At 43.5% G+C, this 24,686-nt stretch overlaps 2 protein-coding genes across 4 annotated transcripts in view; both read right to left on the bottom strand.

Annotated features, from left to right (window-relative positions):
* Positions 1-1,502, bottom strand: part of MAP3K15 (mitogen-activated protein kinase kinase kinase 15) — a 66,476-nt gene extending 64,974 nt beyond the window's left edge. The window contains 1 exon segment of the mRNA XM_088532726.1: positions 1,196-1,502. Coding sequence (XP_088388852.1) covers positions 1,196-1,502 — 307 coding nt within the window.
* Positions 1,503-13,864: 12,362 nt separating this feature from the next.
* SH3KBP1 (SH3 domain containing kinase binding protein 1) overlaps positions 13,865-24,686 on the bottom strand; it is a 205,695-nt gene continuing 194,873 nt past the window's right edge. For all 3 annotated transcript variants that reach the window (XM_088532735.1, XM_088532737.1, XM_088532736.1), the window contains 5 exons: positions 22,016-22,125; positions 20,676-20,801; positions 18,555-18,826; positions 16,712-16,775; positions 13,865-14,923 (listed from right to left, as the gene is read on the bottom strand). In XM_088532735.1, coding sequence (XP_088388861.1) covers positions 14,882-14,923; positions 16,712-16,775; positions 18,555-18,826; positions 20,676-20,801; positions 22,016-22,125 — 614 coding nt within the window. In that variant the 3' untranslated portion in view covers positions 13,865-14,881. The remainder of the gene's footprint in view (positions 14,924-16,711; positions 16,776-18,554; positions 18,827-20,675; positions 20,802-22,015; positions 22,126-24,686) is intronic.

Genomic DNA, 24,686 nt, shown 5'->3' on the forward strand with positions numbered 1-24,686 from the left:
CATCTTTTGATAACCAGGTTCAAAGACCCTGCTCTCTCTGAACAAGGAATTTCAGATATACCATACACATCACAAAAGCTCCAAAGGATGGGGCAGATGTTTAAGATAAAAAATCTATGATCCAGGGATTCATTTAAAACAAAACAAAACCTAAATTTAGATGTAGTAATGCAAGCTCAAAACACTATTCAAAATTGATGCTGCTAGCAGTAATGTCTATTAAAATAACAAAAGACAAAACAAGTACTGTACTAAAGTGAATTTTGTAATAAGGAAGCTTGCATTCTCATGGCTACATGGCAGTTAATATGGGACTCCCAACAATGAACTAAAGCTATAATGTTAATAATACTCAGTATGGTTTTTAAAAACGTATATGCTGACAAATAAACCTAACCCTTTTCAACAGTTTCAAGGCCTCATAAAGGTGACTCATGCTAATACACTTGAGTTTTTCTTAACACAGCTAACTCAGCACCAATGGATGCATTGACTGAAAAGTTGGACATATAAAGGCACAAGCTGGATGAATTTAAGAGGTGTTTCCCGACTGATCCCCAGATGTTGCTACTAACAGGCAGTGCCTGTTTTGCACAGACTCTCTTAATGTATAGAGAACACCTCTCAAACTTTTCAGCAAGGATGTAACAAAATCCCCTGACTGGGGGAAAAAAAAAAAAAAAAGGCCTTAAAAAAAATTAAGTGGATGTGAGATTCCTCAATATTTGTATGGCTTATCAAGGGTTGAAACAGACTCATCATCATATGAGAAGTTAATGCAAAAGTAGTAAGAAGCATTCTTCAGTGCATCTTGGAGCAAAACTCTTCAAGCTTCTTGTGCAAAATGAGCATCTGTATGGATGTAACATGAAATCTGAGAACAACCCTCAGTCTCCTAAGGGCTGCTAATAAGGGCATGAGAAAAAGCCTGCACCTCTTCCACATACTCATCTCGATTACTTTCAATACTTTCTATCACTTCAGAAGCTTCCTCTGCTTGCTCACAGAGCTCCCAAATCTCTCTGATGCTGCCCAGGAGCTGCCATGCTCGCTTGTACAGACTCAGCCCTGGGTGGCTCTGTGCTAGGCCAGCGGGACAACAGTCTCAACTTCCCTCTCTTGTGTTTGCAGGCCTGAACTGGGGCCGACTGCGGTGGCTTCCCCGGCCCCCCGCGCCCACGCGAACCCGCCTCACCGGCGTCGTAGAAGGCGTCCAGCACGGCGGTCTCGCCGAAGTCCAGCTGCCCGAAGTTGACCGTGCAGAGCTGGGCGCCCTCGGCCTCGCACGCCCGCTGCAGGCACTGCCGCGCGCCCGCCTCGGGGCTGCGCGCCCCGGCGCCCGCCTTGGGCGCCTCGCTCAGCACGTAGACGGCCCGCAAGGAGCGCGGCCGCGGCCCCGCCGCGCTGCCCTCAGCACCCTCCGCCTCGGCCGCGCCGGGCGCCGCGGGCTCCGGCTCGGCGCCGGGGGGCGCCGGCTCCGCCGCCGCCGCGGGGCTCTCCATGAGGCGGCTGCCGGCAGGTGCTCAGGCGGCGCCGCGCCGCATGGCCGGCAGCGAGGGGCCGAGGTGAAGGCGGCTCGGGACGGCGCGGGACGGGGCAGGCGGGCTCCGTGCCGCGTCGCTGCGCGCGGGGAGGCGCCGCCGGCCCCTTCACCCCGGCGAGCGCGGCGCTACTGCGGCTACTGCGGCCGGGGGGAGCGGCGTCCGCGGCCACCGCGCCTCGGGCACCGCCCGCCCCCGCCCCCTGCCCGGCGCCCGCCGCCCCGGCACCGCTGTTGCTGCGGTTATTATCAATATCCATAACTTAAACAGCGGCGCTCTCTGCGCCCCGTCTCCCTAGAAGAGTTGTCGAGGGCAGGCGGGCGGCAGCGACGTTGTCCGCTTAACGGCATGAACCCGCGCGGCAGCTTTTAGCCCCTGCGGCCGTTAGGCGTCGGCAGGTACCGCCGCGCGGCCGTTAGGAGCTGGCCAGTAACCTCGGGCGACCGTTAGGAGTCGGCCGTTAGTTGACCCTCCGGCGACCGTTAGGAACGGGCCGGTGACCCCCAGGCAGCTGGTAGGAGCCATCAGCTCCTGTGATGGCTGTTAGGAGCCGGTTTTAATAAGCATAGATAGTCGATATCTCTTTTTCTTCCCTGAATCAATCTTCTTGGGCATATCATACCTTTTCTATTACTTTTTTTTTTCTTTTCTTGTTCTGTAAAAGACTTCAGTGAAGCGTGCGCTGTACCAGCAGCTTGAATAATAGCTAAGTCCCTTTCTTATCTTGAAAACTTTCCCCCAAACTGTACTGAAATGAGCTCCTAGAAACTTGGTAACTTTTGACCTTTCTTTTACACAAACTGAAATTAATACTGAGCATCCCGTTTACTTACACGCTTTTCTTACTAAGTAATGTGACAGCAGCAGCCTCAGCTGTTGAGAGCCAGTGAAAGGACAAGCTGTATGCGCCTAAATTTGTGTATGTGTATCTCAGCTGTCAAAAGGACACGGATGCACACAGCAAGACTATAGCCTGCCATGATCAAAGGAACGGTGAAATAAAACTTCAGTCCTAAAGTGAATTTTTATTTAAAGCAGCAAACCTGACTGGAAAACTTTTTCATGTGGTTTTTCATCCGCTGCCACAGAGGTTTTAAGCAAATGGCATCTTTGCTGCCTACAGCAGCATGACTTCTTAGGGCTGTTCTATATTCATATTTTTACCATGTGCTATTGTAAAGTAAGAGCAAGCAAAGATTTGCAGCACAGTATTTCCTTCTTTAGGTGTCTGGCACCATAATTTTGTGACAAGAATACAGCAGTGAGTCCTTCTGAGAGACACTCCAATATGAGGACAGCTTAGCACTGTACAAAGCATTCATGTTTCCTTGGTGGTGTGTAGGAAATTTAGAGAAAACGCATAAATGAACTTTGAGATTTGAAACCTGCGACCACAGTTTGGGATGGGGAGGGTTTGACAGCAACACTAGTGACTGGCACTTTGAAAGAAGGAAACACTTCGGCAGCTAGAACCCCCACTCATCCCTGGCCATCTCTGTCTGTATACAGCTGTAAGTCTCTCTATATGACAATTCTAACCTTGACTAATTAATAATATCCCTACTAATATCCTTGACTAGAGATTAGCATCGTAGCACCCTAGAGATTATCAAAATCTTGTTTGTTGTAGATATCTGTCATATGTCTTTGGATTCACTTCACAGCCTTTACCATTTGGTCCCCTGTTCCCTTTTAGAGGTCTGTCTCAGTCTTGAAATATAGAGAGATATTTGTAGATATTTTCTGTGCTTAATAGAACAAGTCAATTCTGTAATGCTGAGCAATGGTTTTATCTTGCAAGTCACTTTGGTGTGGACAAATGGGAGATTCAGAAGTTAAGAGTATATGTGTAGTGTTTCTGTGCAATTGAAAACATTAAGGCTAGAATAAAAATGGGAAAAGTCTGGCAATACTGGGTTTTTGGGGCTTTTTTTTTGAATCTTAATCCAACAAAAAGGTTATTAAAAAGGTCACCAGTTACCTATTGAAAGGTAAATGCCAGACCTAAACACTGAGCCACCCAGAGCAGACCCAGAGCTAACGAGACCTCGCGCAGTGCAAGGACTTGGCGCCTGTGTGCATGCCGTGCCACTGCCTAGCTATCCTTTGGGTGTTCATTAACATAAAGGGGGGAAAGCACGAGACGATGCTAAGCTTTGATACTTCCCTCGTTAGTCTTCCTCGGTGGCAGCAGTTTAAAGCACTCACAAGCTGAACTGCGTTTCTCCCAACCGTGTTGCGTTGCTCTCTTGCCATTTGCTTGTTTTTACTTCTTATCACTCTGTTCTCACACATTTCTACCAGAGTTAAGAGTTTCTGCAGTGTCATTTCAGCCCTTATCACTGAATTCTGGCTTTGCTCCTCAGCTGGGACCCCAGGCCGTGGTGGCCAGTGGTGGCTGCCAGCTGCAGGAGGCACCCGTGACGCCTGCGGCAAGAAAGGCTCCCCACGAGGCCCACCCTTGCCTGCAGCCCTAGGACACACAGAGGACTGTGAAAACCATGCCACACTTTTCTGGAGGAGGTCTATCGAAAGCTATCCAAATCCATGTAGTACAGATTAGTTACCATTTAGAAACCAGGGGAGCAATACATTGGCTGCAGTTCACAAGGAATGCAAACACTCTAAGGGCAACAGGTATATCCTTGAAACCACCTTTCCTTTTTTTGTCTTCTTTTTTTTCCCTTAACCTCAATTAAATTGGACAACAAAGCTTTTTTTTTTTTTTTTTCTCCCTTCTGTGCAAATTCTGAAATAGCAATTGATTCTGTAGACATAACTTGGCTAATGAGAAGCCAGTCTCTCCTTTCTTCCTTTCCCATGGCTATAAAATTTCAAAACAGTGATGGTAAAGTAAAATAGAAGTTTTAACCCACAGAAATATTTATCGCTTTTTTTTTAATGTAGATACAGTTTAGCTTTTTTTCTTTTTCTTTAATTCCACAGATGAAAAGAAAACAGACACTAGAACTGGCCTATTCAGTGTTAGGCGGCAGTTTTATTGAATCATACATTTCCATGTGTAAGCAGGAGTCCTCCCATTTTAACCAGGGTCAGGGAAAACCAAGATCCCTTTGATGAGGTAAATATTAAACCAACTGGAAGAAACCCAAATCCATAGGGAATCAGCAAATCTCAGTTCATCTTCCAAGGTGCAAACCCATCGCCCTGTCTCCTGGCAGTAACTCCTGAAAAATGAGCGTTGATGCCCAGGTCCCAATTACATGAGGTGTGGAGGTGCCCTGGAGCACGTTGCTCCCGGGCTGCCTCCAGGCCTACCCGTGGGCCCGCGACAGCAGCCACCCTCACGAGGGACACAGCGCGGGAGCGCTGCCAGCGTGATGGCTGCCTCCAATGTTTGTGCTTCTGGGAAGCCTGGGCGCTGTATCCTAGCTGTGAGACTTGTCTCTCTATCAGCCAACGGAGAAATTATAACAATGTTTGACGTTTTTCCCTATCCGGCCACTGCCCCAGCTTGCCATGAGGTAACACAACTTGCCGTGGCAAACGCTTTGTTAAAGGACTTTTTGCTAATACTGTTGCCAATGTGCCACTTTGTGTATTTTCATGGTGAGCCGTGAAAGTAACCGTACGGATACTGCTTTCCAGTGGATGAGGGAGGAAACTAGTTAATTTCTTAATTAAAAAGGACAATCAAATTTTACAAAAGAGAGCCCAGGTCAAGGTTCTATTATAAGGTTATTATACAGACACTTTCTCAGAGTTTAAATAAAATGTGGTGAATTTTCCCTAAGAAGTCCAGCAAAATGCTTGGTGTTGCACCGATTCAAAATACTAAATGCAACCGAAATACTAAGTGCTAGTTACTGAGTGTAGCAAAAGAAAAGCAACACAAATGATTCTTGAAGTAAAGATTCGTAAAGAAATGGCCTAAAAATGCTATGGGTTTTAAAACTTGGCTTGAAGGAACATCTGCTTTGCAAAGGGAAGCTTGGGTGCCTCAGGTTGCTTTGTAGGACATGAAGTTAAAATACTTCACAGATACCAAGTCAGCATCAGAAATGGGTTCAGAAATCTCCGAGATTCCTTGAATACTGGTTTTCTTCCACGGGAGAGCGTGAGGTCTCATAGTGATAGGGAACAAAATTAAAGAAAATGTCTGCTGGTTATCAGTCGTAATCCCAGGGTGGGTTCTGTTCAGATCTGCTCTTTTCCACAGGGAAGTGTTTTACCACAGAGTCTACCTATTTCTGCCTTTTGCAAATGGAGGAGAGAGTGAGTGAAATTATCCTGAGTGAAATTTCTCCTGAAATTTCTCCTGAGTGAAATTAAAAGTTAGTCTAAGGCAACCTTTCTGATCCTTTCCTCTCAACCTACCTTACAGAATGATAATTTTATCTATATGCACAATGTGTGAACAAAACCCTTCAACCAAAACGTACCCAATTTCAAAGTTTGCTTTGATTCAGAATAGGTTTATAACAAATAAATCTCATCTCCTTTTCAGCACATTGGGCCCTCCAGTCAAGTTTTTGCAAATGGATATTGCCTAGTTGTAGAGCAATTCTTTGGGCACTTGAATGGTTAAGGAGCGCAGGCAAGCAATGAAGATTTGGCATCTTTGGAATCATGAAGGTCTTCTCACTGGCCTCCACAGAACCAAAATTTTTGACAAAAGTTGGCTGCTTGCATATGAAATTAAAATAAAAAAAATCAGAACCAAAAGAGATAAAGAAAGCCTTTTATGAATCTCCATCAATACAGACAGCTCACACTTTCTAGTGTAGTTAATATTATTTACATCCTCTTTATGTCTTTAGCTGGATCAGATCCATTATGCAAGACACAGATATGGACATTTATAAAGCTTAGTTAAAAACTTTTTTCTGATCTGAAGTTTTTCAGGCACTTACCTGAAAGCTCGGAGGCAAAAGTTGGCTCAGGTTCTCCAAAAAAGCTCTTTGATTGACTGGTAAAACTGAAAAACAATTTGTCTCTCATTTTCAACACATTTCAGACAACACATTTCAGACTTTTATTTTATACTTCAGCTGGACAAAAATGAACCCGCTCACAAGAAAGCAAGACTTTCTTTCAATTTTAGGTCCTGAAATTACTTAACTCACGCTATTATGACTAAGATTAAGGAAAACCTCAAGAAAAACTTGAAGGGAAAGAAGAATACTTTTAACTTAGCATGGAGGATGAAGTCCTCACCTGCCTGTATTTTTCAGTATTCAAGTCATAGGTGTTAATAAATCCTGTAACAACACTAGCCCTAGATTTCAGTCACGAAGCATCTTGACACAATGGATGCTTTCTCTTTTGCAATCAAAATCTAAGCAAAACCTAAACTCCTCGCATTATACCGCTCTCTAACTGCACAGTTCCCTGGTCTGGCAAACACGTATTTACATGAGGAGCAAGAAGCAGCTTCAACAAGTCTGGCTTAAAATGCTTCTACTGGTAGAAGATTATATGTTCATGCTGGGCCTGGTTGATTTTCCTGTCTTCAGCTTGATCAAAGTATCTTTGAAGTCATTTTGTGTTACAGCTCAATGCCTTCATTGCAGTTGTTGCTATGTATTATTTTAACACAAGATTCTCAGTTTTAAATTCTCTCAAATGACTTCTAGCCAGACAAATATAATAACCGACACCCGAGCACTCACTTTTTCTCCAAGCAAGCTTATTCTGTCTACTGCTCAACAAAAGTCCAGCAAAATTGTGACTATGGCAGAGAGCTCAGCACATTTATGCATTTATGTCATAGGTGCAATGGAGAGGGCAGAATACTTGGCTTGTTTTTAACCACATTTTGGGCTATTTCAATACTGCTCTCGGTGCCAGACATATGAGGATACATGAGGTCTAGAAAAGCTTAGCACATCAAAATGCTGCAATGCTGCTTAAAAAACACTTAAAATGATTGGTAATAATTTTAACCAGCCAAGAGATTGCAACGTTTATTTGCAATATTATAGTTGAAGAAAGAAGTCTCCCAATGTCCAAGCAGGGACTTTGCATCTGTTAGTTATTCACATCCATGAACTAGCAGTGTGAAAATTCATGAGAGAAGCGGCAATAATGGATAAGCGCAGAGCTCAGGGCCTTAGTGAGACAGAAAACAACGTGAGCCTCTCACAAAAGCTCTGGCAACTGTTTGCTTTGTTTACGTAATGCCTTCAGTTTCTGAGCATGAGTTTATTTCTGTTGGTTTTCTTTTGTTTTAAACTGTTTGAGTTTGGCTACATACATTTCTCCCTACTTTTAATGCTGGGACCTGAATATGCGTCCTTTTTACTGGCACCAGCCTACAGCTGGTGCTGAAACTTTCTTGGCTACAGTGCAACTAAATGTGATGTAAACACGTTGCCTCCTCTGCTTTGTCAACTTGCACGACATTTGTTCTTTTCTAGAGCAGTGTCACATGCTTGAGGCTATTCAAGCCACTTGCTAATAATGTGTCAGTCTTGTAGAAAAATTATGGTCAGATAACTGTCATACACAGTTCCTCCTCAGACATCCCTCTCCTGATATTATAGGAATCACTGCAGAAAAGATTTATAACGCTGTGAGAGTGGGGCCTCCAGCCCATCTTCGTGTCAAATTACGTTTCTGTAAAAGTACCGACGAACTTTCTGTATGTTGCAGCGTAAAGGATCACAGCGCCAAGTTAAATAGTAACTTGCTTCCTGTTCTAATCTATCTGAGTTGCCCCTGAAGCACAGAGCATTCCTGACCTTTTCACATGGGCAAGATAGCCTTTTACTTGTTTTGATAACACTTTTTGGATAAAAACACCTTCTTCTTTTTTGTTTTGAGACTCTAAAAAATGGCTGATACTTTGAAGAAAAGGATATTTATTGGACAAAAGCAGTGAGATTTTCATAAACAGTGGTAAAAGGTAAGGTCTTTTTTTTCTTAGTTATTCACACAGAGAAAAAAAGAAAAAAAGAAGTGAAAGGCAAGTTTATTACTTTGAGACAAGTATGTAAAACCTAGGACACCGTTTCTTAGCCCCTCCATGTGAGAAGATCAGCAAGCCACTCATTTCCAACACCATCAGCAGCTCAACCAACTCGGAGTGATGCAGCTCTTGTTTTCTCCTCAGTGGAGCCACGGCAGCACCCAGGCCTGCCTGCCGAGTGAAAGCAGCTCGCTCCCCGAGCCGCAGCACCAGCCCCTTTGCACAGCTGGTTAGCTCCAGTGAGAGGTGAGCGGATGCCTCCATCCGCCAGCCCCCCGACTCCTCCCGTGCACTTCACAGGGTACCCAGCCAGCCCGGACCGTGCGAGGACACACGTAGCCCGCGCAGGCAGGAGACAGCCTCAAGAGGAGTTTTGCAGTCGGAGCTTGCTGCCACTGATATGTGCATGGGAGATGGCTGAGGAAGCACAAGACCGCAGAGAGCAAAAATGTGTGTGCGGGGGGAATATGGGTTTACTAGCACCTGGCTGAACACACAGGCCCTGCTCCAGCTCGTGCACTGGTGGCAGGTACCTGCCACACTGGTGACATTGGACAACTCCAACTCAGCAGTTTTGACAGACTAAATCAATTTCGCTGAGTTTAATTAGTCCACGTCCCTCGTGACACTGAAGCCCTGAGCAGCAATGTGACATCCTCCTTGCACTAGAGCTCTCCGGGAACAGGTTACTGAGCTGAGGTAAACAGGTGCCTCGGGCCAGACCATGAGAAATTTTCCATTCCCCTGGGAGCAGTGACACACGCCAAGCTTGACTGTGTAATCACAGCACAAACAGCCTGAGCCTCCGGCAAGAGACCTGCCATCCAGACAGGAACTGGCATGCCCAGCCAACAACATTTTTGCTGGAGTCTCTGATTATTTTTTCTTTTCTATTTTCTTTTTTTTTTTTTTTTTTTCCAAAATGGCTGCATCCATGTCTCCAACAGGGTAAAATAAACTCAGCTGTTTGTTTGAGTCAGCAGCAGCCAAATACCTACCAGCAGCAATTTCCACGCAGGTGCGCACACTTGCCTGCTGTGCATTCCTGCTTCCTCAGCTGTTGTTCTGCTCTCTGGCGGGAGAAAGAGCGTGGTGCAAGGATCGCCCGCACAGTGCCGTCTCCCATGCTCTGGCTGCCTTGGTGTCTGTCCTTCGTGAAGAGAACTGTGCCTCTGAGAGGCAAGTACCACCAAGGACACATCATCCTCCAGCAGAGGTAGCTGCCCCGCTTAATTTTGGCTTCCTCTGAGAGGCACCTGGAAGTGCTCCCACAAAATCCCAAGCACTTTGCTCCCATGCTGCGATGTGAGGATGTGAGGGACAGTCTGCTAGAGCCCCTTGCATCAGCCTTCCACTGTTCAGCAGTGGTGAGGATCCATGCCAAGAAGAGATAGTCGTACTGAAGAATATAACTTCCCTTTTAGGAGGCTATAACTGAAAGCGAAGAGTTTGGGCATATTGAAGTGAAATGATACTATGAAGAGTTTTGAAAACAGATCATGCTGCAATGTTCTGATTATTAGAGAAACTCAGTCATTATCTAATGATAAAGAAAGAGCCCATCACAAGATTGTACTGGCAGAAGCAAAGTATGTTTCCTCCTGCTTACCAACTGGATACATACTCCGGTTGCTTTTTTTTTTTCCATGAAAAAGCAGATGAATTCAAAACACACTTTCCACAGAATCACACAATGCTTAGGGTTGGAAGGGACCTCTAGAGATTGTCTAGCCCAACCCCCCTGCTCCAGCAGGGACACCTAGAGCACGTGGCACAGGGCGGCATCCAGGCGGGTTTGGAAGATCTCCAGAAAAGGAGACTCCACAGCCTCTCTGGGCAGCCTGTTCCAGTGCTCTGTCACCCTCACAGGAAAGAAGATCTTCCTCACGTGGAGATGGAACTGCCTGTGTTTCAATTTGTACCCATTACCCCTTGTCCTATCACTAGCCACCACTGAGAAGAGTTTGGCCCCATCCTCTTGCATTCACCCTCAGGTATTTGTACATGTTGATCAAATCCCTTCTCAGTCTTCTCTTCCCCAGGCTAAACAGGCCCAGCTCGCTTAGTCTTTCCTCATACGATGGATGCTCCAGCCCCTTAATCATCTTCGTGGCGCTATGCTGGACCCTCTCTAGAAGCTCAATGTCCTTCTTGTGCTGGGGAGCCCAGAACTGCACCCAATACTCCAGATGCGGCCTCACCAGAGTTGAGTAGAGGGGCAGGATCCCCTCCCTCGACCTGCTGGCAAAGCTCATCCTAATGCAGGCCAGGATCCCATTGGTCTTCTTGACTATAAGGGCACACTGCTGCCTCATGGTCAACTTGTTGACAACCACAATTCCTTAATGCTCAAAGGTGCCAAACAAAACCCAGCTCCTACCTGAAGGGTGTTAATAACCATGGGTGACGTGATGTTCTGAGCAGTGATTTCTGCTCTGGTCCCTCTTGCTCTTTCTAACCTAAGGATTATTTTGAATGCAAGTGAGTGCTTGAGGCTCCCTTGCCCTCACTGTCCACACATGAGCATCTACAGGAAGCGCAGGTGCCCAGCAGCACTGCCACCCCTATGTGACCAAGATGTCTCCACCACACTCAAGCAGCAGCGCTGCTGCGTTACTGCTTTTAAGCTGTATCCCTGCCTGCCTTTGGAGGCAGAGCCCACCGCTGCGACAGGCAGCTCTACTCGGGCAGCTGCTGCAGCCCCCTCCTCTCCGCGCGCCCGGCCCGCTCCCAGGCCAGGCCTGTCTCGGAAGGGCCGCAGACACCTCATGCCAGGGCCCGGCAGCACCGGTGCCTGCCCCGCTCTCCTCCCAGGAGAGCTACCCTAGCTGTGCCGGCACCGCTGCAACGCTGCCGCGTGATCCACCCAAGGACTTTACTGGTCACCTTCCCACCACGCAGGCCTCACAGATGGGCTCCTGGGCCCAAGGGGGCTCCACGGGCCGGGGCGCCGCAGGACCATGGACCTCCAGGCTGCCTGGTGCCTCGGAGGGGCAGAAGGCACCATCTCACGTGTGGCCTCAGCTTCCCAAGGAGATGAGGAAAACCGCCCCAATTTCTACTCCGAGTCCTAGGGCTGAGGGTTTTCGTTCACCTCTTATACACATGCAGATTTCAGTCCTCGCTGGTGTAGAGGTGGCTATATTCAAACCATTGACCTGTTGGCATAATAAAACATTCCTTATGTTGAGCCTGCTGCTCATTTGTGAATGGAACACAAATGATATATATGAAAAAAGCAAACTAAAGATAAAACTTGACTAACAGGACTCAGTTCACACTTTTAATAGTTATCATCTTATTTATCCATTTAATACTTATTTTTGAAGTGCTAAGTGCTATCACCCTACATTAAGAAAGACTAAATCCTTTCACTGTTGAAGGTTATGATTTCTTTTAAGCACCAGTCTGAGGGGTTTTTTTTGTTACTTCTCACCAGCAGCCAAAAATGCCCCAAATGAATATAACTGATTTAACTAGATAAATGGAAGAGTTTTAAGTTAGAATAAATTCACCATTTGAGGAATACAGACTTTTTTTTTTCCCACCAGGTTATATAAAGCATTATTATAATCCAAGCCAAACGCTCAAGGTATTAAAAAATGAATTAAATTATAACACACAGACTATGCTATGAGTCCCTATAAAAAGAACATAAAACTGTTTTCTTAATTGTCCAAGCTAGAAGTTTTCCAAATTACACAAACTATGAATTTGAATAGTATTGTTACCCAAAAATGTAAGCCTGACATTTCATACCTGATTTCTGTATGAAAACTTAAGTCCTAATATTACATAAATCCATTACAAGACTAGCATGTGCATATTAATGAACAAAACATTTTAGCCAATTCTTCAAACAACAATGTTTAATCATTCTCATGTCAAAGTTGGTGTAGCTCACCACCATTTTTTTTCTTTAAATATAAAAACAGACATTTTTAAAAGTAGCAGTTTATATCCACAAGTTTAATGCATAACTGATCTTCTTTAAAAAGGGAAAACCATATGCTATGTAAAATACTTTCTGTTATTATAGTGAAATGCAGCAAGAAGAAAAACTTGTATTTCCATGAACTCTCTTCTCTCAGAATAACTAACCTTCAAAACAAAGCATTTTCACAAAATCTCATTTAATCTTTTCTTTTACAAAGCATGATATGTTTCACTTCTGAGTATGGGGTTTATAAAATGACAACTTACCATCCTAACAGGAGGAAAAAATAGATGTAATCTGCTATCAGAAAATTCTGTGCCAAATTCACACTTTCATTTGCAAAAATGGAACATTTCTGAGATGCTCATGATATTTCTGAGGTACAACTCAAGAGTACAGATAAAGCAATTAATTTTCTTCCGGGGTGCTATTAGGAAGCAAGAGCTATTGATTTCTGGAAACTTCTTGTAAATAGATCACTAAAAACTCAGTCAGAATTCTTGTTATCTCCTATTTCCTCCTGCTCTCCTAACTCTGCCAGCAGCCTCACAAAAGATATGGAAACAATGTAGAAATCTTTATTCCTGGAAAATTATGATGGGACTATCATTCCTTGTATAAAAAACACTTGAATGCAGCTATTCAGAAACTTTAAAGAAAAGCATTTCAGTGACAAAATATTTTATTAGTGCTTCTGCTTCAGAAAACTGACCAATGTATTGGGACTTGTATTAAAATTCTCGTGTTTCACTACTGAATCTTTCAATGCCTGATACCTGTGTGACAGCAGAAGCACATGCTGCAGTAGAAGGAATCATCCCAGCAATAAGGTCCTGCATTGCCCATTGAGATCCGTAAAGCAGGTTTTGCATACAGGGGAGTATGCATACATGTATTTTTATATACCTGTCCATACTTAAAAGAGGATGGAAATTCTGCCAACCACTTGTGAACGTGACCAGCTAACTGAAAGCCAAAACCCATTTCTGGCAGGCAGGATGCTTAGCTGCCACACAGGACCTTCTGGACGGGGGCAAGTCGAACACTTCCTGTGATGATAAAGAGATCCCGAGTGTGCGCGTGTTTCAATCACTCTGAAGTATCGCCAATAGCACTCACTCCACAAACTGCAAAAACATCCATACTTAAATGCTTTGTATAAACTCAACAGACACTTCTGACAAGGGCAGAGTAGGTGGAGTAACTTAAGAAACTGCTAACAGAAAGAAAAGGAGAAGTTATTTGGAAAGCACGAAAGCAAACGGGTAAACTTCAGGAGAACAGATGAAGTAAGCAGCAAGTTCTATAAAATGAGAAAAAGCCCTGCTGCAAAAGCAGGACTATAAACTGCATCATTCTCTTTCTCAATGGCAGGAAGTTTACAACAGAATATAGCAAACGATACGATGTAAACAGCAAATGAAACATGTCGCACAATAACGAGAACCTCGTGCATGAAACAATACAACTTTTTATTTGTGTTTTATATTTACTTTTATTTATTTTTGCTTTAATAATGCATATTCTGTTCACTCTGTGCAAAATTGGGGACGGAGGCGGGCATTTAATTTTTCTAAAGAAAATCAAGCGGGAGATGAACATTCAAATTGGAAAGGCCTATTAAAAACAGGAAAGCTAAAAAGCCACAGCTGATAAGGACAAAGCTGCTCTCAACTGCGCCACTTGTTATGCCACCTGAACACAAGTCTGGCTATACTGCCCGAGCAGCTGCACATTAAAAGAGTGACCTCTACCAGTAGAAGTGACAGGAGTCATGGTGATAGCTACATTACTGGACCCTGGTTTGCAACCAGCTCCAGCCAGTGTGTGGCAAAGAAAGGCACAAATCATTGCAAAGACCAGATATTTAGTTTGTTTGCTTGTTTTCTTCCCCTAAATACATTATTGTACACAACTTATTTATAGTGGGGGTTGGGGACATAAAATTGCATATTTAACAGAACTTAAAACCGTAACAAAAAGTAGGCTGTTCTATCTTGAAGCAAAAATAATCCCTCCAGCCCCAACGTTAACATTCATTCCTGGCTATATGCAGTACAAACATTTTAAAATCTGTGACAAAAGACAATTAAAAACCAAAAGTCAAAATCATAAAGCTTGTAAACAGATAATCTGAAATACACTTTATTTATGGAAAAATATCATCAAAATAGTACCACTATGGACTAAACTGCCTGAGTTTTCATTTCACCTATGATCTTGAAGTAGAGAGCCTTTAGCACAGTAAGATGAATTTCAGTCACAACTAGTGCCACACGGCACTGCTTCACGTGGACATTTTTTTCCTCGTTGTTGGTATTTTTGTTGTGCTATCAAAACTCTTGTGCTAATCCTTCAAACAAAGGGATGTTGAGGCAATTCTTAAATCATTTGGCACAAAGTTATTTTGGCTGGGGCAAAAATTTGAGTCTCAGTCAGGATGAATAATGCAACATTCCATCTATCAAGTATTCACTTTGATTGAAGAGCTTTCTTTATGTCATTAACTTCCATCTGAAAAAAAAAAGGTCATTTTTGATGCAATCAGACGTTTCAACAAGCTGACGCACAGTTGGCACTGCTTGAAAAGCAAATGTTCCATCCTATCCATAGGGACATGCATCACTTTTTTACACTACTCTTACTTCCAGACTTCACAAAGGGACCTTCTCAGCTGCCTGAGATGGCCAGTCATGGCTTTCTCCTTTCAAAGCCAGACAAGTACCAATACCAGGTTATGCCCTAAGACCTTTCAAACTCTTTAAATTAATGCTTTTACAGAATACACAGCTTGCTGCCAGGAATTAGAGGCAGAATGAGCACTGCATCCCTGCACTGGCTGCTGCAGCTATACCTGGCAGAGCTAAACGAAGCCACTGAAAATGAATGTCAGTAGCTAAAGAGCAAAACCTAGTGTCCCTCCTGCTAAAGGGATGGCTCTTGCTGTAAGGATGGCACCTTTAGACCATCCCAGCGAGCATCGTGGCATGCTAGGGGCTCTGACGGATGTACCGTGGTGCAGCAAAAGCAGCTGGATGCAGCTGAGGATACATCTCCAGCTGTACACTTGGCCCCTCGGATGGAGGCCGGAGACCCTGAGGCAGGGATAATAGATGCAATCTAAAACACCCACAATGTTTAATCGCACCATTTCTGGACAGTTTTCTTAAACAGGAACCAAGAGCTGTACTGAGCTGAGTTTATGACCATCGGCACTGTGAGACTAATGCAACTTTTGGCTGTTTAACTCCCATATTCATTTAAAGCTGATCATGCCATCTTAGTCAGCCATTGAGCACTTACTGGTATAAGCAAGCTCTGAACCAGAGTAACAGCATTCAGCCGTAACACTATGTTCTTAAAACTATCGGTGTAGATCTCCATATAAAGATTTAGAGCCATCCTCAGTGGTAGAATCCAGAGCTCTGAATAGTTTGGCCTGTCAGACTAAACGAGAACTTGCTATTACAAATGACTGATTTTATCTGAATGTTTTAGTTTTAGCTGAACAGGATTTGTGTGTTCCTAGAAGCCATACTCCTGTGCAGACACAAACACAAAGCCCTTTGCACAGGACTGAAGTAGCACACTCAATAAGCAAACATTCACTGAAGGGCCCCCGTTCTGCCAAAACACTTTGCTCAGCAAGAACAGAGCAGAGAAATTACAATTCGATTTTCCATCCCTAGCACAAAAAAAGCACATTTGACCTGTACCATAACAATATAAAAGATAATCAATACTAAAACACTTAAGAAACACTCTCCAAAAACCCTGAAAAGCAGTTTCACGGTCATCGTGCGCTGAAGCAGCCCTGTCAGTGACCCCACTCATCTCCCACGGGGAGGGCCGGGGGCTCCCTGGCCAATTACTCCATCGCCGAGACCCCTTCTGAAGCTGAGGCACCACACAACAGTATGGTAGCAATAACTGGGCTCTTCACTAGAATTTCCTCATTTGTATTGCTCACAATGCTTCATTCGGTACAGTTCTCCATAAAACAGACCTCTGAAATCACACTCTGTGTATGCTAAGCCTAAAACTAACTTAACACAAAGCAAAAAAGTAAGGAGAGAGCAAAACACTTATGGAGGCAAGATTTCACTTGTGACAAGATTAGACAATTAAAATTGAGACTAAAAATATCACATATTTTGAAACTTATAGTGTGCTCTCTTTCTTTTGATTTTGCCTATTTGTACTGATACATTTTTGTACAATTAACAGCCTTTTCAATATAATCAGAGTTGTTATGTCCTATGGCTGAGGCTAAATATTTCCATAACATTATAATTCAAGTACCTGCAATCGTAGACGGATCTTCTTTTCTTCATCCAACTCAGACAGCAACTGTTTAATTTCTTTTCTGTTAAAAGAATGCAAAAAAAAAAAAAAGTTTGGAATGTAAATGTTTAAACTAGTAAACACTGAAGATCACCTCTTGGAGGCATGTTTTCCACCCTTTCTTCCAATCTTTCTTCCTGCAATCCAATTCCAATTTCCAACTCCAATTTCTAATCAGAAAGCAATCTTTCTTCTCCTGAACCAATCATTAAATTAAGTACTTACTTGGATACTATGTAATACGCAGAGAAGTAACATTATGTATAAGAGAATAATAATAAAAAAAAAAACCCTGCAAATGAATAACTGTCTTCTTCCTAAGAACTTGCATCCACAGGCTCTGTTCTGGGCTAGCAGTATCAACATTATCTGAGTACGCAGTCACCTTTTTCCATACCAGATGTAAATGCCTTGGTGGGTTATAGGAGCAGGTAGCACAGATCCCGCCCACATCAATATGTATTTCAGTCCTTTTAAAGCTACATATCCATCCCTACAGTACAATGCAACCTACAGCTTGGTCTGTCAGGCTTCATGACTCCTAAGTGTGAATTTGCCACCATCTCTATTGCAAGGAAGAGCTGCCAGGAGCAGCACCTCCTGACGGCCTCCCGTGTGACCATGCTCTGGAGACAGGGCCCAGCAGCAGGGAGCAGACCCCAGCACGAGCCCTGCGGGATGGGACAGGACAGGACAGCGGCCACGACTGCCAACGGGAGGCCTGAGGAGGAATCGTTGAAGGGAGAAGCCACAGGGCTTTCCGCACCCTGGCTTGAGTCAAGCCCTCCCGTCCTCTTCCCTCTCCCCACACTCCTATTTACAGACGCTGTATCTTGCTTTCCCTTTTTTTCTGATTTCTGCAACAGACAGTGTAAGAAAGTTTAATTTCACAGAATGACAGAATGCTTAGGGTTGGAAGAGACCTCTAGTCCAACTCCCTGCTCCAGCAGGGTCACCTAGAGCACGTGGCACAGGGTGGCATCCTGGCAGATTTTGAAGATCTCCAGAGAAGGAGACTCCACAGCCTCTCTGGGCAGCCTGTTCCAGGGCTCTGTCACCCTCACAGGAAAGAAGTTCTTCCTCATATTGAGATGGAACTTCCTGTGTTTCAACTTACACCCGTTACCCCTTGTCCTGTCACCAGCCACCGCCTAGAAGAGCCTGGCCCCATCCTGTCTACAATCAACCCTCCGGTACTTGAACATGTTGATCAAATCTCCTCTCAGCCTTCTTTTCTCCAGGCAAAACGGGCCCAGCTCTCTCAGTCTTTCCTCATATGACAAATGCTCCAGTCCCTTAATCATCTTTGTGGCTCTCTGCTGGACCCTCTTCTAGAAGCTCAATGTCCTTCTTGTACTGGGGAGCCCAGAACTGCACCTAATACTCCAGGTGTGGCCTCAGCAGAGCGGAGTAGAGGGGGAGGATCCTCTCCCTTAACCTCCAAGACATTAAATATTCTCAGGAATAGCAAAAACTACGAGATAGCCCCAGTATCTCCTGAGAAACCAGCAGTTTAAGGAAAAGATGCCAAACCCTAAAATAATAAGATTTGGGGTGATAAGCACAAAGCTTAGCAGCTATCCTAGAGACATCTCAATTATCTCTTTTGGCATAAAGCTTTCTGGGCAAATGCACTAACAATCTAACAAGTGAGTTAAGAATGCCAGGAACCAGTAAAAATGCATTTCCTACTACTGACAGGTTAAACCATGTAAAGTTATGAAGAACCTTATTCACAGCTTACAGTTTAAAACTTAGATTCTCAGACACCCCAGCTACAGTTGTGATTTACAGTACTTACTTTTGCTGGTCTTTCATTGTTTCAACAATGGTTCTTAGCTCCTTAATTTGGGTTCTCAGCTCCTCCAGGGCAGTTTGACCTTGGCTCAAGGGCTCAGTCTTTGGCTTTCCTTCAGTACCAAACAGCGATGGGGAATTTGACCTGTGGCCTGTTGTTCCCATAGCAATTGAATGAAATCCAGGTGATGGTGACGGGGAGAGTGATGCCGGTACGTTACTGCCGCTAGCCAGACCTCCTGGTTTTGGAGGCAAGGAAGTTTTATTTTCAGATACCTATAACGAAACAAAACAAAACACAGTAACTTTTCATATGTAGAGAAAGCTTTATAAAAAGGGAGGTTCAGTAGGAGTTTCCACAGTTACAACCATCCAGGAAAAGGTGTTTCTGAGTGCTTGGGCACAGCAGTGAAATGAACTCTGAATGACAGATACTCAAGGGTTTGTCTCAGAAGTGTCAGTGCAAGAATTACAGAACTCTACTGCACTGTCCAGTGTTGACTGAACCAAGCGAGAATTCTCAAAGGCAGCATTAACCCAGCCAGTCTGTGGCTTCGCTCAGAGGCACCTCATGCTTCCAGAACTGCAGTCAGTGCCCTCTGCATTAGAGCAGGTACTGAAGATTTGCAGGCCACCTACCACAAATAACTAGTCATTTTGCTGCACACACAGAAGAGTGTACAAGCACAGTTACCACAATAGTGAGTAATGAGAGTCTTCATCATTTGTTATGTTGGTGCTAAGATTTTGTAATGTACTTTGTGATACTGACCAGCAGTTATCTGAAAATCTGATCTGGCCCAGAATAGGACAAAAACACCAGACAACCTTCCAACTTCTCTTGAGGAAAGAGATACTCATACTGAATGGCAAGCAGGGCAAGATATTGAGGAAAAAGTAGGTATGGAAACTGAAGGAGACTTAGGCACAGGGGCAGAAGCACTAGCTGGGCAAAGAAGCTGAAAGTTAGTCAGATGAAAAGCAGGAGAAATTGTGATGGGGAGGGATGACTGGGATCCACTGTGTTCTGCAGAAAACAGTCTTCCCTGTTCCCGGAGGGGGACTGAGTACACAGCCTGTCCCAAACAAGCTCTGCAAAATTAAATTACTCCAGTGGCTTCAGTGCTTGGCTTGGTAACATTAATAATTTAATTCTTTTAACATTTTGTCTGTGAGTGCACAGGTGAAAAATGTGCACATACAGCCCAACCTCTCATAGATAGCAATCCTTACAGTCCTATTGCATCTTTGGGTCTGAAAAGAGATGTTAGGCCCATTTCTAACCCATAGCAAGTAAGTGAAGCAAAACTGCAGTCAACCACTCTGAGCACTTTATTTCAGAACTTAAATGGCCATTTGCTGCTACTTTCCGACAGCAGAATTCTTGTTTTACGGGCACATCTACATGCACTTGTCACGCCAGCCTATCCTGTACAAACGACAGCCCAAGAGTATTTGCTAATTCTCATGCTCCCAGAAGAGGGAGTTCTAAAGCAAAACATTATCGTCGTCGCTCGATCACGGACATGCCCGCCTTCATCTTTCACCCAAGTGTTATACTGTAAGCATGTAACATCTTTATTATGAAAAGAAGCCACATGTGCTAAGAAAACCTCCAATGTCTAGAGTCTTATCTACACATTTGCTGTAACATTTTATTGTTTTACAATTTTATATCAATTTACAGTAAGAATGGCACAAGCCTGTAACATGGATAGAGTCACATCGATGTAAAAACTCCTTACACATGCAAATTTAAGTTCACATATACTTAGAATGGGTCATTTTCTCTATCTGCTGACTCTGCTAATGTAAACTCAATCTATAGCTGCAAAAAAGGGCTGCTGCTTCTGAAATTTGCTTTGCCATCTTTTCTGATTCTGTAAAATATACTTAGACTAGAACGATTTCTTTTTCACATGATAGTAGTGGAGATATTTCAACTGTTCCATCCACTCTGATTTTGCATTTCAAACATGGAACAACCTTAATATTCATAAAGCTTCTTTAAAGTGCTAGTTACCAAGCTGACTATAACAAAGACAACTAAATAAGAATTTGATTAATATTTTAAAAAGTAAAATTCACGCAGTAAGGTTAAGCAGAGGCCTTCCAATTAACTTACTTGTGATATTGTAACCGTCCTCGATTTTCTTGACACTTCGATAGTTTTCTGTGTAATGGAAACATGTTCCTCCCTGTCGTCTTCAGGACTTGGTGAGTCAAAGAAATCCGGGCTTGAAAGGGAAGACTATGCAGACAAAACACAAACACACACCCAGGAGGGGAAAGAAATGCAGAGAATCACTGAGTAAGAATTTAACATAGGTAGGAAAAAAAAGTGTTCAATAGATAACTCTTTTTTTCTAAGATACCATTTTGGAGGGTAAAAAGCAAAAAAAAAAAAAAGTTAAAAATCTGGACACTACCCCACTTTGGTTTCGCAAGCCACATGATTTTCAAGGCTAGAGCACTTTTCGAAGAGTCCTGGAGTGGCAAATTGGAGCTCGAGAGCCTTGGAGCTAGATTCAGCACGACACTGCACGTTTGCAGCCGCTGCTTTACAAGCCGGGAGCAGCCCCTGGTCGCGAGGCGAGCTCTGGCCCTGCGGCTCGGCCTCCGCGTGCGGCTCCTGCAGAGGCCTCTGTCCGCTCCCCACACGAGGCTGCAAATGGGGCAGGATTGTCTCTCTCCCATAGATTTTTAAAGGGAAGAAAATCCTTTCGGCTTGTCTTTTAGGTTACTCTATTTGGGTCCATCAACTATTTTGAAAGCTTTTCACAAGAGTGTTTTTAGACTCCCTCTACTTTGTTTTCTTTCAGCAATAACATGGGTCACCTTAAGAAGCTGCTCTCATTCCAATACCCTAGAATGCAAAAAGCATGGAAGCAAATCCCAAATCCAAAAGAAAAAGGCATTGAAAACTGAGCGCTGGTTTCCAGAGAATGGTTTGAGGCCAACTTGCCCTAAGATGTATATTGGGGAGAGAAATTTAGAGAGCTTAAGGAGAAGAAATGCAGGATGGTTCGTGAGAGGCGCTGAAAGATGACAGTGCTCTGTGTGTGCTAAAAATCTGCTAAGTGTCCCAGAGCAAACAAGGGATTTACTTTGGGAAATGCTTTCAAAATTCTTGGTAGTTAGCACTGACTGGTTTATGCCGAAGATTTTTATGAAGGATTTTTGTGGCCTTGGTCACAGTTGGCAAAAAATACCTGGCAGCACCCAAATGAGGGGCACAGCTCCCATAAGAAGAGGACTGTTTTAAAAATTAGCATTCAAAACATTGGCAGACTTTTGACACTGATTTTCCTGAGCTGCATTTCTCTGCCTCACTGTATGTGTGAAATGTAGGTGAAAGGGGCTGCGTAAATGTAGGTGAAAGTACCAAGGAACACAGACAGTAGGAGGAAAAAAAAAGAAATCAGAAAATAAAATCCTCTTAAAAGAAAAAGAAAATTAACTTACAGATGTGAGAGACTGGGAGGGCGGTCTCCTGCCTGTAGCTTTTGGTCTGGTTGTAGTTGGATGATTAAGCTTCTCAGCAATTGGTATTACAGAATCAAAACCTTCCAAATCTTAAAAATATAAAATAGAAGTGATTTGATTTTCTGATGGATGCTCTCAAAGGGAAAGAATCAGAACTTTTTTTTTTCACTTTCAAAGCAATCAAATCCCATTTTCCCCACGGTGTCACAGTATTTTTCAGCCACCATGCTGTCCCTAACAAAAAATTGGAAGTCAAAGACTGCTGTAATCCAGCCACCCTTTCCAAGCACGCTCCCCCTTCCACTTCAAGCACAATAAAACAGAGGGGAATGGCAGAGAAGTATTTGGTTTTCTTTACACCCAGTAGAGTGAAAGCTAAATGGCAACAGGGGCCCTGTGGCATGAAATTGAAAACACAATTTCCAAAATTCCTTCTTGCTACTGGAGAGATTAGTAACATTTTCTTCTGAGTATTTGGAGGGTGGAGACGGCACACACACTGCCTCAAGAGCGGCAGTGTGAGCGCTGCATCCGCTGCACCACCCAAAGACAAGGACTAGGCTGCAAAACTGTAGATGACAGCAGTATCTTTGTTAGCCCAGAGCATAAGGAAAACACCAAAAGACTGCTGAAACGGAAGGAGAGCCTAGGAAAGCCAGGTCTGCCAGAATAAAGTCTTGGCTGCCTTTATGCTTAGTGGAATACACCGGGGGAGCGTTAGTTCACTGGCCTGGGCACATGGTAGCGTGTTTGCGCGAGAGCCCAGCGCGATGGCTGAAGGAATGACGCAGCTCGGGAACGCCTGCCTCAATCAAGTGGCTTAACACCATTCTGCTATTTTCAGGGGCTGTATCAGTTTCAGCTGTATCAATTTCAAAATACTCCGCTGCATATGGTAGGCAGAAATTACACAGAAAACCTACAAGAGACACTAAAGACCCAATACATCCAAAGGTCAGTAAAACTGCTTTCAAATGTGAATCAAATGCTGAAAGGCTATTTATTATTCAGAGGCTATTTTTTTACTGCACAACACGTAGGGAAAAAACAGCCCTTAATATTTATACATACTGAGCACATAATTTTCAGAACTGTTAAAAACCAGCGAGTCTCTGAAAATATGTTGCCCTGTTACAACTTCCTGTGCAACTTTACACAATGGAAAAACAAACCCATTAATGGGCCAAGAAACTATCTGTTTTCAAGTTTTCCGATTCTGAGTACTCATGATTTGGCTGCTAGGACTGAAAAAAAAAAAGGATCAGACACTCTTTATTTAGTAATATTCCTTCATCCCTAGGAGAAAAAAAAAAAAAGAGAGACACTTCTTTCAATAGCCCTAAAATAGTCTAGGGTATTTCACCTCCAAACACCACTCTATTTTTGGAGCAACTCTTCCTATATATAACCAGTGACCGCTCAGTCCTCTACCAGGTATTTCTCTCTCTGCTTGTTTTTTCACTGTTGCAGCCTCCATCCTAAGCTATGCCATAAAATCCACCACTGCAGAGCCAAAACTTCAGATACAGCCACAGATCAGGTCAGGCTACAGTGGTTTCTCTTAAGAATGAGATCACCCTAACGGATTATACAAAACCTATCCAGAGTCCCACAAAATTTAAGATTTGGGGAGAAGAGGTATGGAAGTCAAAAAATTATCCTCTGGAAAAAGTTTAGTCCACATGGGAGAGTTGCCTTCCAGTAATACCCAGTTCAAAGTCGAGGCCTGATAGGGCTAAACGACTTGCTTAACATCACACAGCAAATCAATAACAAATATTTTAATAAATTATCTTTGTTTGCCCCACCCTATGTTACTTTATTAAGTTGCACAGCAAGAAAATATCACCATCAAAAATATAAACTGGGGTGTATAAACACTTGAAGCATGCGTACATCTGTAAAAATGCTGGCGTAAGCAATCCTCTCCTCTGTCCCCAGCCACTCTTTCCAACCCAATTGTTTATTTTTTCCAAAATAGTTTAAATTCACCTTATTTTCACAATTTGTTTTTTCCAAATTAGTTTAAATCTATCTTATTTTTGACCAATGTGTGCCTGGCCACAACAACAGTTGTGCTGAGAGAAGGAAATCACAGAGAGCTGATATAAGCAGCTAAAAGTGAAGGCAAAGAGACCACCTCTCCAGGGGACAGTAAATTGGCTCAAATTGTCTCTAAGTTTAAGCTTGAAACTCCCATGATTAATCATTACCTAAAATTCTATGCTTGATCAGAATACTAAAATATTTGTGCTACAATTCTAAAAATGCATTGATTGACAGCAAAAGAGGGTATACATTTGTGCCCATCATGTCACTGAACATTTGCGAACAAAATCTGCTTTGCACACTTCATGAATACCTTGGAACACAAACATTCCTGCACAAAACTTTTCTTATCAAGCAGCAGTGGCAAGAAATCTAGCAGTAGTCCTTTTTTTTCCACTTCTGACTGCATTTCTGATAGTTCTCCCCCCACCACCCCAGCCAAAAAAAAAGAAAACCCCAAACAAGCACTAAGGCAGTCTAGATAGAACTGCAATGAATTTTAAAAAGAGCAGAAAGGGTTGGAAAAAGAGGTTGGAAAAGTTCCACGGGTGAAACCCGCTGCCAAACCAGTGAAATCACAGACATTCAGCTGATACTATAA

This window comes from Tinamus guttatus, unplaced genomic scaffold (assembly GCF_059628265.1).
Source record: "Tinamus guttatus ecotype Peru unplaced genomic scaffold, ASM5962826v1 Tinamus_guttatus_pri_ptg000470l, whole genome shotgun sequence".
Lineage (NCBI taxonomy): Eukaryota > Metazoa > Chordata > Aves > Tinamiformes > Tinamidae > Tinamus > Tinamus guttatus.